Below are 17,511 nucleotides of genomic sequence, written 5' to 3'. Positions count from 1 at the left end.
GAGAGATGAGAATCATCAATCATCAGTTTTTCGTTGCGACACCTTAGTTGTTCATCGATTGCTTTCTCATATGTGCCTTGACCGTGGGCCTTCAGCAGACCGAGTGACCCCTTGCTGGAGCCAGCGACCTTGGGTCCAAGCTGGTGAGCTTTTTGCTCAAACCAGATGAGCCTGCGCTCAAGCTGGCGACCTCAGGGTCTCGAACCTGGGTCCTCCACATCCCAGTCTGATGCTGTATCCACTGCGCCGCCGCCTGGTCAGGCGAAAGAAATCTTGAAAATCTTGAAAAACTATCATGAACTGCCATGATAGTTAGGTACTGGGTCAAAGTCTAGGAGAATCTAAGAACTCAGAGAAGAATATCAACACTTTAAAGCAGGGGCCCCATACTATGGCCTGCGGGCTGCATATGGCCCCCTGAGGCCATTTATCCGGCCCCCACCGCACTTCTGGAAGGGGCACCTCTTTCATTGGTGGTCAGTGAGAGGAGCATAGTTCTCAGTGAAATACTGGTCAGTTTGTTGATTTAAATTTACTTATTCTTTATTTTAAATATTGTATTTGTTCCCGGTTTGTTTTTTTACTTTAAAATAAGATATGTGCAGTGTGCATAGTAATTTGTTCATAGTTTTTTTTATAGTCCGGCCCTCCAACGGTCTTAGGGACAGTGAACTGGCCCTCTGTGTAAGTTTGGGGACCCCTGCTTTAAAGCCTCTTCTACAGTGCACATATTTATCAACCCAGGAGAAACAACTGGGAAATTAAACTTGTGTTTAAGTAGCTTGAGGCTAAGGACAGAGGCAAAATCAAACCCAAGGTCCCCAGGTTGTGGAGGCTAATAAATAAACCACTCCTTTCTATCCCCACACACACATGCTTTTAGCAGAGGTCTTAATGGACTACATATTGAGTGTCAGAGCAATTTGAAACTAAATCAAGGCCCTGGTCAATTGGCTCAGTGGTAGAGCGTTGGCCCTGCGTGTGGATGTCCCAGGTTCAGTTCCCAGTGAGGACACACGGGAGAAGCGACCATCTGCTTCTCCACCCCTCCCCCTCACCTTCTCTCTCTTTCTCTCTCTTTCTCTCCTCTCACGCAGCCATGGCTCAATTGGTTCCAGCGCATTGGCCCTGGGCACTGAGGATGGCTCCATGGAGCCTCCACCTCAGGTGCTAAAAAATAGCTCAGTTGTGAGCATGGCCCCAGATGGGTATTGCTGGGTAGATACCGGTCGAGGCACATGCAGGAGTCTGTCTCTATCTCCGTCCCTCTCATTTGGAAAAGAAAAAATAAAAAATACATTAAAAAAATTTTTTTAAATAAACTATATCAGTCTTGGGATGCCTATCATCTGAGTAAGGAACCTCAGAGGTTTAACTAGTCATGGACTAGCAGAATGCCAGAGTCGCACCATGCATCACTGAGGCCAGTGTCCAGTTTCCTTCTGGGAACTGTTCCATGTTACCACCCTGCCTCATCTGGGAGTGTGTCTCCTAGGAGAAGCAAACGGCAGTCCTCTCTGGAGGGAGGTATTTCCATCCTGTTAGGCCTCAACTATTCTTACTAATTTGTTTTTTAAAATACCATGTCCAGCACACAGGTTCAAAACCCTGGACTTGCCTGGTCAAGGCACATATGGGAGTTGATGCTTCCTGCTCCTCCCCCTTCTCTCTCTCTCTCTCTCTCCCTCTCTCTCTCTCTCTCTCTCTCTCTCTTCTCTCTAAAGTAAATAAAAATATCTAGAAAAAATTTAAAAAAAAAACAACAATGTCCAGCACAGTCAGAGATAACTAGGCCACAAAGAAACAAGATTCCAAGAGTGAGTACTAATACACAGGAAAATAGAAAAATGGCCCACAGGTTTAAATGAGATGGGACACATGATACTGCTTTCTAAAGCTGTAATAAAATATAGTAAGGTTGAACAATAGAAAATTTCAAAGCCAAAACTGTATTGTACATGTTTTGCGATGTAATTCACTAAGAGGATTTCTGTATTTAATAGAGAACTGGGCTTTTCCTTTCAGGTGGGATCAAGAATTAAATATATCTAAGTAACTCCTATATTTCTACAAGCTTTTGTTAATGCCAAGTTTGGCTGTCCCCATCTGTGAGAGTAAGTTTTTAAATTTGATTTTGGCATCGACTCCAGTATTCCGTTCTTCCTTCTTCCCAGATAATAATAGTAGTATGAACAATAATAGATAGTTAACACTTAGAGCACTTGCCACGGGCCAAGCCCTGATCTGCCTGCTTTACATTTAACTCATTTGCCTTACATAGTGTATTAACTGATGTAAATCTCATCGTAACTCTATGAGGTTGGTACAATTACTTTCTCCCACTTGGCAGATGATAAAAACATTGCGTATATTACAACTCGCCCAATAGCACACAGCCAGCAGACGGCGGAGCCCAGATTCAACCCAGTCTGGCTCCCTGTCATCCGCTGCCTCCTTGATCCTAATAAATATATATATTATGGGTAAGTCTAAGCTATTTTGAACGTTGGTCATTTCAGGCATGTGTATATATATTGGTACATGTACCTCTTCTGGTTCCCTCAGGACTGCAGGCTCTCTGAAGGGAGAGAAGATAGCCTCTTTCCTCTGTAGCTCAGTGTCGAGTTCACTTTCCATGTGGAGGACTCTAAGCCACCATGGCTGGCAGGTTGGCAGAGCCTTCAGGATGCTTCTGTCTGGGCCACAGATTCAGCCTGTATTCTCAGGCCCTCTGTTTGCTCTCTTTCAGAAAGTCCGACTGTCATGCTGTCTGCCGGCAGCTTCTCCTCCCCCTACGAACACCTCAGCCAACCAGAGACGAAGCGCATGGTAGAGCACTACACAGCCTATCTCAGTGACAACACCCGCCTTATTGCTAACCCGGGGCTCAAGGTGAGTGCCGGCTGGGGGCCCCACTTCTGGTGTACCCCTCCACAGGCCTGGGAAGGCGTGCTGGCTGTGAACTTCAGAACTGGGAAGCCCAGCTCTGGATCTGTGCCTCTCAGCTGAGGAGCCACAAGGACAGGGAGCTTGACCCTGGGGATGGTGGTTGGTAGTGACCCCCCTGATGGATTAAGAAGCCCTATGAGCCAGACGGAGAATCCCTTTCAGGCCTTAGATGCTCTAGGGGTTTTCTAGATGGGGGGTGTGATTTAGAGACACTGAGACTTTCCCAGACCCATTATCCCTGGGAAAGGGTAGTAAAGAACCCCTACTGTCTGTGGAGATAAATATGATTAAGGAGCAGAGATTTAGCTGGGCTGTGTGTGTGTGTGTGTGTAATGCTTCGCTGTAGGATCTTTCCTCTTAAATGGTGAAAGCCTCACTAGGATGAACAATGGAGTAAATCACACATTCTCCCATCCACTGACTATCTTTCAGTAAGCTTTTGTTTTCACCAAGTCCGATTGCACCCATCTGCTGTGGAAAGATTTTTGAGAAGTAACCAGGCTTGGTTTTTCTGTGAGAGAGCTTTGGGAAGCCCTGCCAGCAGTCTCCTCTCCTTTCATGTGAGTCTTAAAGGATCCCTGCTATGTCTTCCTTTGTTTCCCAGTTCTCTGTCAGAAATGAAGTAATGGCTACCAGCCACGTCACAGATGAATGGATGACACAAATGGAAATGAGTAGCCTGAACACTTACATTGTCCGCCGTTACATAGCAACACCCAATGGCGTCCTCAGAATTTATCCTGGTTCCCTCATGGACAAAGCATTTGATCCCACTAGGAGACAATGGTGAGTTTTAGGGGCTTCCATTATTTAAAGGTTTCCCCCAGATCCTGGAGAGACATAAGTACTTACTAGAAAGCAGCTTCAGGTGGTCACAGTAAAGAGACGTTCATGGCAGTGAAAACATGTTTTTGAATAGTTTTGTTTTACTGTATTAACAACAGCTTTGTGGGTTTCCTCTGTGTTCAGTGTTTTTATCTCTGTTGAAACTTTTGAGACCTAAATGCTTGTCCGTTTCAATTCTTAGTGGTTTGCTTGATTCCCTACCTTGTGTGCAGTGTGTATACTTGCTGTCACTGCATAAGATTGTGGTATCAAATTACAACTCATATATGACCTATGAAAAATGAGCGTGTATAAATTCAAATTTTTTTCTATTTCTGGGCTCTTTTTACCCTGATTTTCAAAAAAAAGTAAACACTAGTCAGGTGGTATAGCAGGGGAACAACCTGGGCATAAAAACAAGATTTCTAGGCTTGTGCTGCTTGGTAAGCGAGTCACTAATGGGTCATCTGTTGCTTCTACTGCCTGTTCCCCATCCCTTACCAAGCCAGGATGCATTTTTATGAGCCGGGTTGTATTTGTTTCTACTTCTTTCATTTCTTTTTATGTTAGCCTCTAAGAAATCTATACGATAGATGTTATGGAAAGTTCAGATATATCCTGAGTTCAGTATCATCTTTAAAGGAGAATTTTAGGTCTTCTTGACCTCTTGTGTTGATGCTGCAGTCCAACTTAATAGATACAAACCCTTTTGAATCAATTGCCTATTTCATAATACTGTATAGGCACTATGTATAATAAATATTTTTGGCCTTTAAAAATATTTTTCAGTTTGCATTTAGTGTTATTTTGTATTAGTTTCAGGTGTACAGCGTAGTGTTTAGACAGCCATGTACTTTACAAAGTGCTTCCTGATATCTCCAATACCCACCTGGCACCATACATAGTTATTATACTGTCATCGACTGTCTGCCATGCTGTACCTCACGTCCCATGACTGTTCTGTGACTACCAGTTTTTTTTTGTTTTTTTTTTTCATTTTTCTGAAGCTGGAAACAGGGAGAGACAGTCAGACAGACTCCCGCATGCGCCCGACCAGGATCCACCCGGCACGCCCACCAGGGGCGATGCTCTGCCCATCCTGGGCGTCGCCATGTTGCGACCAGAGCCACTCTAGCGCCTGAGGCAGAGGCCACAGAGCCATCCCCAGCGCCCGGGCCATCTTTGCTCCAATGGAGCCTCGGCTGCGGGAGGGGAGGAGAGAGACAGAGAGGAAAGCGCGGCGGAGGGGTGGAGAAGCAAATGGGCGCTTCTCCTGTGTGCCCTGGCCGGAATCGAACCCGGGTCCTCCGCACGCTAGGCCGACGCTCTACCGCTGAGCCAACCGGCCAGGGCTGACTACCAGTTTTGTACTTCTCGATCCCTTTGCTGTTTTCACCAAGTCCCCCATAAATACTTTTTAAGTTACAAACTCACTTTTCTTTGAAATGTACAGAGTTGTTTAGACCCTGAAATGACACGACTTTCTTTGGTCTGCCTTAGGTATCTCCACGCAGTAGCTAATCCAGGGTTGATTTCTTTGACTGGCCCTTACTTAGATGTTGGAGGAGCTGGCTATGTGGTGACCATCAGTCATACAATTCATTCATCCAGGTAATATTTAATTAATGTTTAGTCACTTCTTGAACACAGCAAGGGTATTTTGAAAATTCAAATAGGTTAATGAGGAAAGCATGACCTTCGAAGTGAGGCAGGCTGAGGCTGGAGCACCTTCTTTCGCCTTGTCTTGGATCCCTGGTGTTTCCTCCCGCTGTCTGTGAAATGGGGAGAGCACTGCCTCACAAGGTTATCGTGGCTGGGTCGTGAAAAGCTCTTAGCCCTGTTTTTGGCAGCCATGATGCGGTATATGAAGAAGAGAAAGACGATGTTAAATTCAATAGAGCAGTTTTCAGAAATGCTGATCTTAAACCAATGAAAGAATTAGCAATAGGAGCCTGGTAGTTTATCATTACTAGAGGGTGTTTTCCATAGGAAAGGAGCATTTTTAGTGAGGGAGAAAAGTATAAAGATAACAAATTTATTACCTCTTATATTGGTGTCTAACTCTTTAGAATTATATAGGTGTTTGTTTTTTATAATTTGTTCTCAAACAGCCTCCTGAAAAATAAAAAGGCATTTTGAAAATTGATTTTCCAGGAATGCTATAAAATGTCAGTTTCACTATAAAAATATTTAGAGTGCTTTGTTTCCTGCTTTTGAAGTTTCAGTATTTAAGCTACAAATGTCAGTGCATTGTTGAGTGGAGAGGCAAGTCGAACACATTGAACACATTTTAATCCCTTCATTATACAAATAGCTGTTTTTCCCTAGCAACCAAGGAAGACCATATTTTGACTGGTAGCTGTAACGATGCCTTAAAATTTATGGGAGACAGAATTTCTTGCTTCACTTTATGCTTTTCACTGGTGCTCATTATATATCAAGTGATTGACATCCAGTAGAATTCTTCTAACACAGGTTCATTGGGAGTAAGAATTAGGAAGCAGTACTGAGTGGAATTTCAATCATGACCTATGTCTCCCCAGAAAGCAGGACCCTGCCGCCAGACAAGTGTTGATTCCTTTGCAGGGCACTGTATCTGTTTGACTCTGTCAGCTGCTCCCAGAATATAATATTTCACATATAAACAGGAAAAACACTCACTACAGATTTTTTTTCTCGATGTTTTCATTAACAGACCATCTGCCAGGCATATGCCTACTATTGTCTGAATAGCAAGACTTGTCATCCCTCCTATGCTAATCAGTTTGAGGAAAAGTAAACAAAGGTGATTTCTTTGGGGGGACAGCAGTCACCTTGGTCTTTGACAACAGAATGGGCTCTTAGAGAAATTGGGAGGCAGGTTGAAAACAACGACCAACCGTGTGGTTCTTACTCAGACTCTGGCGTGGCACCAGGCTTCTCCTACCTGGTCACTCATTATCCGGATCCACTGGCAGAGAGAGTGGGGTTACCACAGTGGGGTGCAGATGTTTTATGCTCATGTACATATTACATATACATGTTGTTGTTGGTATTTGAGTGGGTATAAGAATTTCCATTGAATTTATTTATAAATATTTCATTGTCCAAATAAAGCATGAGAGAAATATGATGGGTTTCAAGTTAGATATACCTGGGTCCAATTCCCTTATTTGGTTAGTTTTTATAGTGTGTTTAACCTATACAAGTAAAGGTATCTAAGTTTAACATTTATCTAAGGTAAATGGCCATTTAAATCCTGGAATTTGTCCACCAGTCATTCAATGAGAGTGTATTCCAGAAATAAGTACCTGTTCTTGCCTTGATCAAGGTGCATGCTTATGGACTTGATAATTGGAACATCTCCCTCAGCTGAGCATGCTTTTATTGTATTTGAAGCCATGTATTTTTCATTCTGCACAGTTTAGAATGCAAGTCAACCACCACTTCTTGTTCTCAACCAAAGCCTCTGTAGCTTTAACCGTTTGAGTAGTGAGTTTTATTCATGCTCTTCATGCTCGCTGACCTCCGGGAGTGAGTTTTTTATTCAAAAAAATAAAATTAGTTCCAGATACAGTTTTTTTAACTTAAAATAAAAATTTTTGTTACGATTCTTCTCTGGATGATCAGGAGGCATGAGGACATACATGAACATTCGTACTATTCGAAGGGTTAATGGATGTAGTGGTAGTTGGGCTCTCTGCAAAGGTAATTTTTTCAAATAATTACTAGTGCTTTTGGCCTCGTATGTCCACCTGAGAACCTAACCTCCTCCTAAGATGTGCTTCTACTCTGAAGAAGTAGATTCGCCACTTACTATTTGTGTAACTATTATATAAGCAAGCTGCTTTTGGCCTTGGTTCCCTCGCGTATGAAAGATGGCTACTAGGGCCTATTTCAAATGATTATTTAATGGTTACATTAAATAGTATATGTGAAGCTCAAGCTCTTAGAACAGTGCCTGGCTTATGGTAAGAGCTCAATACATGTTAAATACTGCTTATTATGTGCCGTGACCTCTCTGAGCCTCATATGCACAACAGAGATCATAATGCCCATGTTGAATGACATGAGCATAGGAGACAATGTGTGTAAAATGCTTAGCACTACACTTGATAGTATCAAATCCCAAATAAATGGCAGTTATTTTTTTTATTGTTCAATTCATGCTTCATATTTCTGGCATTTTAATATATCAGAGAGGAGGCCCTGGCCGGTTGGCTCAGCGGTAGAGCGTCGGCCTGGCGTGCGGGGGACCCAGGTTCGATTCCCGGCCAGGGCACATAGGAGAAGCGCCCATTTGCTTCTCCACCCCCACCCCCTCCTTCCTCTCTGTCTCTCTCTTCCCCTCCCGCAGCCAAGGCTCCATTGGAGCAAAGATGGCCCGGGCGCTGGGATGGCTCCTTGGCCTCTGCCCCAGGCGCTAGAGTGGCTCTGGTCGCGGCAGAGCGACACCCCGGAGGGGCAGAGCATCGCCCCCTGGTGGGCAGAGCGTCGCCCCTGGTGGGCATGCCGGGTGGATCCCGGTCAGGCGCATGCGGGAGTCTGTCTGTCTCTCCCCGTTTCCAGCTTCAGAAAAAAAAAAAAGAAAAAAAATATATATATATATCAGAGAGGAGAACTTAAGCTAATATTCTGCTTATCAGGAGGCAGTCTCATTCACCATTAGTTTATAGAAGTGATATGGCTGATAGCTTGGGGAGGAGCTTCTCGGGCTCAGTGCTCACTTAGTGACTCAGAGTAAAGGTGCTGTGACTCGTACACAGGCATGATTAGTGGCCTCAGAATCCAAGTGTGCATTCTTTGGAGAATGATAATGCTGATAAAGATGATGAAGTGAACTCAGTGATTAACGGACTGATCAGATGAGTTTTTGGAAGAGAAAAATCGCATAGACAGCATGATCTTAGAAATGTAGCCTTGGCTTGATTTTTCCATGGTAATCTTTTTGAGTTGCTATGGTAACTGGACATTTTTGAAATGTAGATAAAATATGAATGTGAGGCTTCCTTGGGCAATATGCATGCTTTTATTTCAGCATGTTGACCATATTAGAGCAGATGACAGTCAGAAAGGGGGATTTATTTTAGAGGCTAAATTAACTTCTATTAAAAAAAAAAACCCAAGGCAGCTGAATTGTTGTAGAAAGTGCCAGATTTGTTTACTGGATTCTACACCATAAATAAAAGGTGATCAGTCTTGTTTAAGTCTTTTGACCATTCTAAACTTAATTTTTCATTTATTAAATACGAACTATAATTTCTTTCTGGCATCTTTGCAGGAAATTAAATAGATCACATAAAATTGCCTGGAAATTCTTAAGGTGCAGTATAGATCTCAGGAGACACTGTGACCTAAGTTTGGAGCATTGTATACTTCGGAGTTGAAGACACTGCGTTTAGTTTAAATTCCTGCTTCCACTAGTTATTCACTGTGTGACATTGGCCAAATACTTAATCTTCCCAAGCTTCAGTTTTCTAGAAATGGTAATGCCTCATAAGGTTTCTGTGAAGAAATAAATTGAAATGATATATTCAGATGCCAATCAGAGTGCCTATAAATTATGAATATTCAGTAAATGGGAGCTGTTAACTATTATACAATGACTATTGTTTAGACTCGTCACTCTTTCCTGGACAACCAAAAGAGGCTTAAACTTATTTTGACTGATATTTCAGCAAAACATTTGCTATGAAGCACAAATCCCATGGAAGGTAATTAAACCTTGAATTCCTTCCATGGTGGGATTTAAGTTACTTCAGAAACAGTGGGGCCCATATTGACGCAATAGCCTCTCAAAGATAATCCCACACATGGTCTTCCCCCATCCCATGCCAAACACAGTTGTTTTTTTGTTTGTTTGTTTGTTTTTGTATTTTTCCGAAGCTGGAAACGGGGAGAGACAGTCAGACAGACTCCCGCATGCGCCCAACCGGGATCCACCCGGCACGCCCACCAGGGGCGATACTCTGCCCACCAGGGGGCGATGCTCTGCCCCTCCGGGGCTTTGCTCTGCCGCGACCAGAGCCACTCCAGCACCTGGGGCAGAGGCCAAGGAGCCATCCCCAGCGCCCGGGCCATCTTTGCTCCAGTGGAGCCTCGGCTGCGGGAGGGGAAGAGAGAGACAGAGAAGAAGGAGAGGGGGAGGGGTGAAGAAGCAGATGGGCGCTTCTCCTGTGTGCCCTGGCCGGAAATCGAACCCAGGACTTCTGCAGGCCAGGCCGACACTCTACCACTGAGCCAACCGGCCAGGGCCACCAAACACAGTTTTGACAGCAAAGCTCCAATAGAAATTTCATTATGGGTTGTGGTCCCTTTATCTAGTGCTTATTTTTTTGAGGGGGAAGGAGGTGAATGGGGCTGGGTTTGGGGGTGATTTAAGTTAATATCAATGTTGATAGTAACCAGAAGTGGGCAGTTGTCTACATAGAAAAGCTGATTTCACTCCCAAGTTCTGATTTTCAAAAAGAGAATTTTACTTTGGGAAGTTCTTTCTGAACTTTCTAATTAATATTCTAAGGTTTTTGTCACTAACCATGACATTTCAATTGGATGGATGAAGATAATTATGGGCTTTTTGAATGTGCCATGTTGGGTAAACCTTAAAAATTCCCAGCCCCAAAAGTGGCTAAGTAACCAAGCCATTTCAACTGCTCGTGCACAGCAGTTAAAAAGAGCCTAGGCTCTGCCCTTACCGGTGGTGGCACAGTGGATAGAGCTTCAGCCTGGGGCACTGAGGTCCCAGGTTCAAAACCCTGAAGTTGCCACTTGAGTGCAGGGCTGGTGGCTTGAGCCCAAAGTTGCTGATTTGAGCAAGGGGTCACTGGCTTGGCTGGAGTCCCTCGGTCAAGGCACATATGAGAAGCAGTCAATGAACAGTTAAAGTGCTGCAACTACGGGTTGATGCAATGCTTATCACTCTCCCTTCCTGTCTCTCTCGCTTAAAAAAAGAAACAAGGACCTAGGTTCCAAGTGAGAAGTCAGTGCTTCTGAGATATCTAGCAGTTTCTCTGAAAGAATAATAACTTCACTCTGCCTAGGACTGAACTTTAAGCCCTGTTTAGTTTTCCTTCAGATAACTTTTCCTAAAACGTCTTATTAGTTGCTTTTGATATTATTGGCAGCTTGCTAAGCACTGTAAAAACACCATCTCCTTTAATCCCAGTAACAGCTTTATGAAGCAGACACTATTCTTACCCTCATTTTCAGATGAGAAAACTGAGGTTTGAAAATGTTTAGTATTAACCCAGGAGCCACATTCGTAGAAATAAACAGGGCCAGGCTTTGCTCTCAGATCTGCTTCATTCCAGAGCTTAAAAAGGGAGTACCATGTTGTGCTGCCCAACTTGATCTTCCTTGGCGCTGCTGTTTTTAAGAGTAGCGTTAGAGTGGTGAAAGAACTGGCCTATCAACCAGGAGAATCTTGTTCTAAAAAATGAGCGGTATTTTGGGTGGAGTATTATAGAGAGAAAACTAGACATTGTTTTTACTGGTTTTTTTCTGTGGCCTAACACTATAGTCAGTTAACCTTTGTGAGATCCCGGTTTCCCTACCTACAAAATGAAGGAAATAATTAAGGGATTCACTCAGGTACCTTATCTAAATGTTCCTTGTTGTGAGGAACCAAAGTAGGCATGCATTCAACCTCCCACCCGATGCCTTGCATCCCACCCCTACATCCTTGCGGAAGGGTAATCCGACCATTGTTTGAGCATCTATAGTCAGGACTACCCTTATTCCACGGCTGTCCGTTACTTGGACTGGTCTTTTTTTTTTTTTAGAAAGTTTTACCTTTAGTCTAAAATGTTTTTCTCATCATATCCCCACGTTATGCTAGCTCAGTCATTTAGTTGATCATTTTTATAGGGGTACAAAGGACAGAGGAACAGTAGACATGTACTTCTGGTACCATACAGTGTCCTGTGATTGACCCTTTTATTTTTTGTTTTGTTTAGAAAATTAACATGGTGAAATCGAAAAATGATAGTACGTAGGTTTCAGGTAAACATTTCTATAGCATCTGAACTGATGATTATGTTGTATACACATCACCCAACTCGTTCCCCAGGTAACCACTTCATTTTTATCTATGTCCATGAGTCTCAGTTTTATATCCCACCTACGTGTGAAATCATACAGTTCATAGCTTCCTCTGATTGACTTATTTTGCTCAGTATAATGTTCTCAAGGTTCATCCCTGTCATAAATGTTACTATCATCGTTTCTAATGGCTGAGTAGCATTCCATTGTACATATGCACTACATATTTTTTATCCAATCCTCTATCGAGGGACTCTTTGGTTGTTTCCATATGTTGACCACTGTGAATAATGCTACAATGTACATGGGGGTGCATGTGTCTTTATGTAACAATTTTTTCGAGTTTTGGGGGTAGATACCCAGTAGAGGGATTGCTGGGTCATATGGTCATTCTATTCTTAATTTTTTGAGGAACCACCATACTTTCTTCTATAATGGTTGTACTAATTTACATTCCCACCAGCAGTGAATGAGGGTTTCTTTTTCTCCAAAGCCTCTCCAACTTGTTATTATCACCTGTCATGTTGATAATAGCCAAACTAACAGGTGTGAGGTGGTATCTCATTTGTAGTTTTGATTTGCATTTCTCGAATAGCTAGCAACGATGAGCATCTTTTCATATATCTGTTGGCCATTTGTATGTATTCTTGGGAGAAATATCTGTTCAGGTCCTCTCCCCATTTTTAATTGGATTATTTACTTGTTACTGCGCTCTTTGAGTTCTTTACATATTTTGGCTATTGACCCCTTATCAGAGCTGTTTGCAAATATCTCCCATTTAGCTGGCTGCCTATTTGTTTTGTTGTCAGTTTCTTTTGCTTTTTAGTTTGATCTCGTCCCATTTATTTATTTATTTATTTATTTATTTTATTTTTCTGAAGCTGGAAATGGGGAGAGACAGTCAGACAGACTCCCGCATGCGCCCAACCGGGATCCACCCGGCACGCCCACCAGGGGCGACGCTCTGCCCACCAGGGGGCGATGCTCTGCCCCTCCGGGGCGTCGCTCTGCCGCGACCAGAGCCACTCCAGCACCTGGGGCAAAGGCCAAGGAGCCATCCCCAGCGCCCGGGCCATCTTTGCTCCAATGGAACCTTGGCTGCAGGAGGGGAAGAGAGAGACAGAGAGGAAGGAGGGGGGGGTGGAGAAGCAAATGGGCATTTCTCCTGTGTGCCCTGGCCGGGAATCGAACCCGGGTCCCTCGCACGCCAGGCCGACGCTCTACCGCTGAGCCAACCGGCCAGGGCCCATTTATTTATTTTTGTCTTTACTTTGTCTTTGGGATCAAATTCATAAATTGTTCTCTATGGCTAAGGTCCTTGAGCTTAGTACCTATGTTTTCTTCTATGTAATTTGTTGTTTCAGCTCTTATATTTAGGTCTTTGATCCATTTTTAATTAATTTTTGTGCAGGGAGACAAACTAGAGTCCAGTTTCATTCTTTTGCATGTGGCTTTCCAATTTTCCCAGAACCATTTATTGAAGAGGCTTTCTTTTCTCCATTGTATGTTTTTTGGCTCCTTGTTGAAGTTGATTTGACCATATATGTGTGGTTTTATTTCTGGGCTCTCGATTCTGTTCCATTGGTCTGTATGTTTTGCTGCCAATACCATGCTGTTTTTTGATTATCGTGGCTCTGTAACTATAATTTGAAGTCAGATAGTGTGATACCTCTGGCTTCATTCTTTTTCCTCAAGATTGCTTTGGCTACTCGGCATTTTTGGTGGTTGTTGTTTTACGAGAAAGAGAGAGGGGAGAGACAAACAGGTAGAGTGAGAGATGAGAAGCATCAATTCTTTGTTTCAGCACCTTAATTGTTCATTGATTGCTTTCTTTTATGTGCCTTGACCAAGGGGCTACAGTAAAGTGAGTAACCCCTTGCTCAAGCCAGTGATCTTGGGCTTCAAGCCAGCAACCTTTGGACTCAAGCCAGCAACAGTGGGGTCACGTCTATGAAGCCATGCTCAGGCCAGCAACCCCATGCTCAAGCTGGTGAGCCTATGTGCTCACGCCGGCAACCTCAGGTTTTGAACTTGAGTCCTCTTGAGTCCCTGGCCAATGCTCTATCCTCTGTGCCACTGCCTGGTCAGGCTAATTTATGGTTTCATATAAATCTGGTAATTTTTTGTTCTATTTCTTTTAAAAATGACATTGGGATTTTGATGGAGATTGCATTAAATTTGTATGTTGCTTCAGTAATATGACCATTTTAACTATGTTGATTCTTCCAATCCATGAACATGGAATATTTTTCCATTTCATTGTGTCTTTTTCTATTTCTTTCAGTAATGTTTTATAGATATCAACATATAGGTCCTTCACATCCTTTGTTAAATTTATTCTTAGGTATTTTGTTGTTGTAATTGTAAAAGGAATTGTTATTTTGAGTTCATTTTCTAATGTTTCATCATTGACATATAGAAAAGCAGTAGAGTTTTGTATATTGATTTTGTATCCTTTGACATTACTGTATTGGTTTATTGTTTCTACTAGGTTTTGGTGGAGTCTTTGGGGTTTTCTATATAGGGTTATGTCATCTGCAAAAAAAGTGATACTTTTACTTCTTTGCCGATATGGATGTGTTTTATTTCTTTCTCTTGCCTGATCGCTCTTGCTAAAACTTCCAACTATGTCGAATAAAAGTGGAGAGAGTGAGCAGCTGTCTTGTTCCTGATTTTAGAGGAAAAGCCTTCATTTTTTCACCATTTAGTATGATGTTAGCTGATGGTTTGTCTTACATGGCCTTTATTATGTTGAGATACATTCCTTTTATTCTGATTTTATTAAATGTTTTAAACATAAAGGGATATTGAATCTTATTGAATGCGTTTTCTGATTCTATTGATAGGATCATATGATTTTTGTTCTTTGTCTTGTTGATGTGGTATATTACATTGATCGATTTTTGTATCTTGAACCATCCTTGTGCTCATGAAATGAATCCCACTTGATCGGGATATATTATTTTTTAATGTATTGTTGTATTCGATTTGCTAGTATTTTGTTTAGGATTTTTGCATCTGTATTTATTAGAGATACTAGTCTGTAGTTCTTTATTTTTGTGTTATCCTTTCCAGATTTTGGAATGAGGGTTATGTTGGCCTCATAAAATGTGTTGGGGAGAGTATTACTTCTTCTATATTTTGGAAGACTTTGAGAAGGATAGATCCCAATCTTCTTAGAATTCTAGTTCAGTCGAATTCACTAGTGTAGCTTTCTGGTTCTGGACATTTTTGTTTTGGGGGATGTTTTTCATAGTTGTCTCTATTTCCTCTCTGTTTATAGGTCTATTTAGGTTTTCCACTTCTTCATGACTCAGTCTAGGAAGATTGTATAGTCTTGGAATTTATCCATTTCCTCTAGGTTATTGAATTTGGTGGCATATAATCTTTCATAGTATTTTACTATGATCTTTGTATGTCTATGATGTCTGTGGTAATTGCTCCTCTTTCATTTTGTATTTTGTTTATCTGAATCCTTCCTCTTCTTTCCTTAGTGAGTCTAGTGAGTGATTTGTTGATTTTATTGATCTTTCAAAGAACTAGCTCTTTGTTGTATTAATTTTTCCTGTTGTTTTTTTTCCCTCTATTTATTACTATTTGCTTTTTTCTACTGATTTTGGGTTGCCTTTGTTTTTCTTTTTCTAGTTACTTAAGGTGTGATGTTAGGTTATTTACTTGGGATCTCTCTTGTTTCTTGATATAAGCCTTTAATGATATGAACTTAGCTCTTAATTACTGCTTTTGCTGCATCCCAGAAATTTTGATATGTTGTGTCGTCATTTTCATTTGTCTGTATATACCTTTCGATCTCTGCTTTTATTTCTTCTTTAACACAGTCAGTTTTAGACGTATGCTGTTTAATTTCCACAATTTTGTCGGTTTCTGTACTTCCTTTTTTCAGTTGAATTCTAACCTTAAAGTCTTATGGTCAGAAAATACGCTTGTTATAATTTTAGTCTTTCTGAATTTGTTGATGTTACTTTTGTGGCCCAACATATGGTATATCCTTGAGAATGTTCCATGTACACTAGAGAAGAATGTACAGTGTGTCCGTAAAGCCATGGTGCACTTTTGACCCATCACAGGAAAGCAACAAAAGACAATAGAAATGTGAAATCTGCACCAAATAAAAGGAAAACTCTCCCAGTTTCATACGTATTCAGTGCAGTTCGATGTGGACTCACGCACAGATTTTTTTTTTTTCATGCACAGATTTTTTAGGGTTCCTTAGGTAGCTATCCTGTATAGCCTCTACAAATTCGTCACTGACTGATGGCCTACCAGAACGGGCTTTCTCCACCAAACTGCCGGTTTCCTTCAACTGCTTATCCCACCGAGTAATGTTATTCCTATGTGGTGGCGCTTCATTATAAACGTGCCGATATTCATGTTGCACTTTGGTCACGGATTCGAATTTAGCGAGCCACAAAATACACTGAACTTTCCTCTGTACCATCCACATCTCGACTGGCATGGCTGTGGGCTGCTCCACTGTATACACGGTGTTACGTCATCATCTGCGCATGTGCACATGCTGCCACATCATCCTACAGAAACTGGGAGGGTTTTCCTTTTATTTGGTGCAGATTTCACATTTCTATCGTCTTTTCTTGCTTTCCTGTGACCAGTCAAAAGTGCACCATGACTTTACAGACATACTGTATATTCTGACGTTTTGGAGTGAAATGCCCTATAAATGTCTATTATGTCCATTTGGCCCAGAGGATAGTTTAAGACCAATATTTCTTTATTGACTTTCTGTTTTGGATGATTTATCTAAAGCCGTCAGTGGTGTGTTAAAATCTTCAAGTCTGAATGTGTTTTTGCCTGCTTCTATTTTTAGATCAGTTAGTAGATGTCTTATATATTTTGGTGTTCCATGGTTTGGTGCATATATATTAAAACGTGTTATGTCTTTTTGATACAATGTCCCCTTTATCATTATGAAATGTCCATCTTTATCTCTGGTTACATTTGCTGTCTTGTAGTCAGCATTGTTAGATATGAGTATGGCTACATTTGCTTTCCTTTGGATATTATTTGCTTGGAGAATCGTTTTCCAACCTTTCATTTTGAATCTTGCAGCTTAGATGTGTCTCTTGAAGGCAGTATATGGTTGGGTTTTGCTTTTTGATCCAGTCTGCTACTCTGTGCCTCTTTACCAGTGAGTTTAGTCCATTAACATTTATGGTAATTATTGACACTTTAAGATGCCCTATGCCCATTTATGTTTTGTTTTCTGGTAGCTCTGTGTCTTGTTTGATTCTTCTTTTTTTTGTTTCTGTCAGTTCTTTCAATATGGTGGTATTTCATACTTTTTTTTCCCATTTCTTCTCTTTTTAAGCAGTGTGTTTCAGTGGTGGCTTTTTCTTGGCTGGTTACTATTAGGTTAAGAGATAAATATTTATATATATGAGTCCTTTGTCTTATGAGTGCTTCTGTACTCCATCCTCCTTTGCTACTGCAAATCTTTATCTTTTCCTCTTTTATGTTATTGTTGTCACAGGTTATCCTTGTTTTTTGTGACCTTGTTGGAGCTATAACTTGTAGTTTTGATCTGTGCTGTTATTTGTATCTGGTGAAATAACCCCCTTGAGTATTTTCTGTAGTGGGGGTTTTCTGGTGATAAATTTCCTCAGCTTCAGTATGTCTGTAAAAATGTTTATTTTTCCTTCATAATTGAAGGAAAACTTTGATGGATACAGTATTCTTCTCTAG

The 17,511-nt window shown here is 41.6% G+C and overlaps 1 protein-coding gene across 1 annotated transcript in view; it reads left to right on the top strand.

The window, feature by feature from the left end:
- Positions 1 to 17,511, top strand: part of CACHD1 (cache domain containing 1) — a 265,693-nt gene that overhangs the window by 223,369 nt on the left and 24,813 nt on the right. The window contains exons 14-16 of the mRNA XM_066268985.1: positions 2,750 to 2,892; positions 3,554 to 3,735; positions 5,275 to 5,385. Of these exons, the coding sequence (XP_066125082.1) occupies positions 2,750 to 2,892; positions 3,554 to 3,735; positions 5,275 to 5,385 (436 nt within the window). The remainder of the gene's footprint in view (positions 1 to 2,749; positions 2,893 to 3,553; positions 3,736 to 5,274; positions 5,386 to 17,511) is intronic.

Source organism: Saccopteryx bilineata, chromosome 3, assembly GCF_036850765.1.
Source record: "Saccopteryx bilineata isolate mSacBil1 chromosome 3, mSacBil1_pri_phased_curated, whole genome shotgun sequence".
NCBI lineage: Eukaryota > Metazoa > Chordata > Mammalia > Chiroptera > Emballonuridae > Saccopteryx > Saccopteryx bilineata.
The sequence above is the reverse complement of the archived record's forward strand: the minus strand, read 5'-3'. Positions and strand labels throughout refer to the sequence as shown.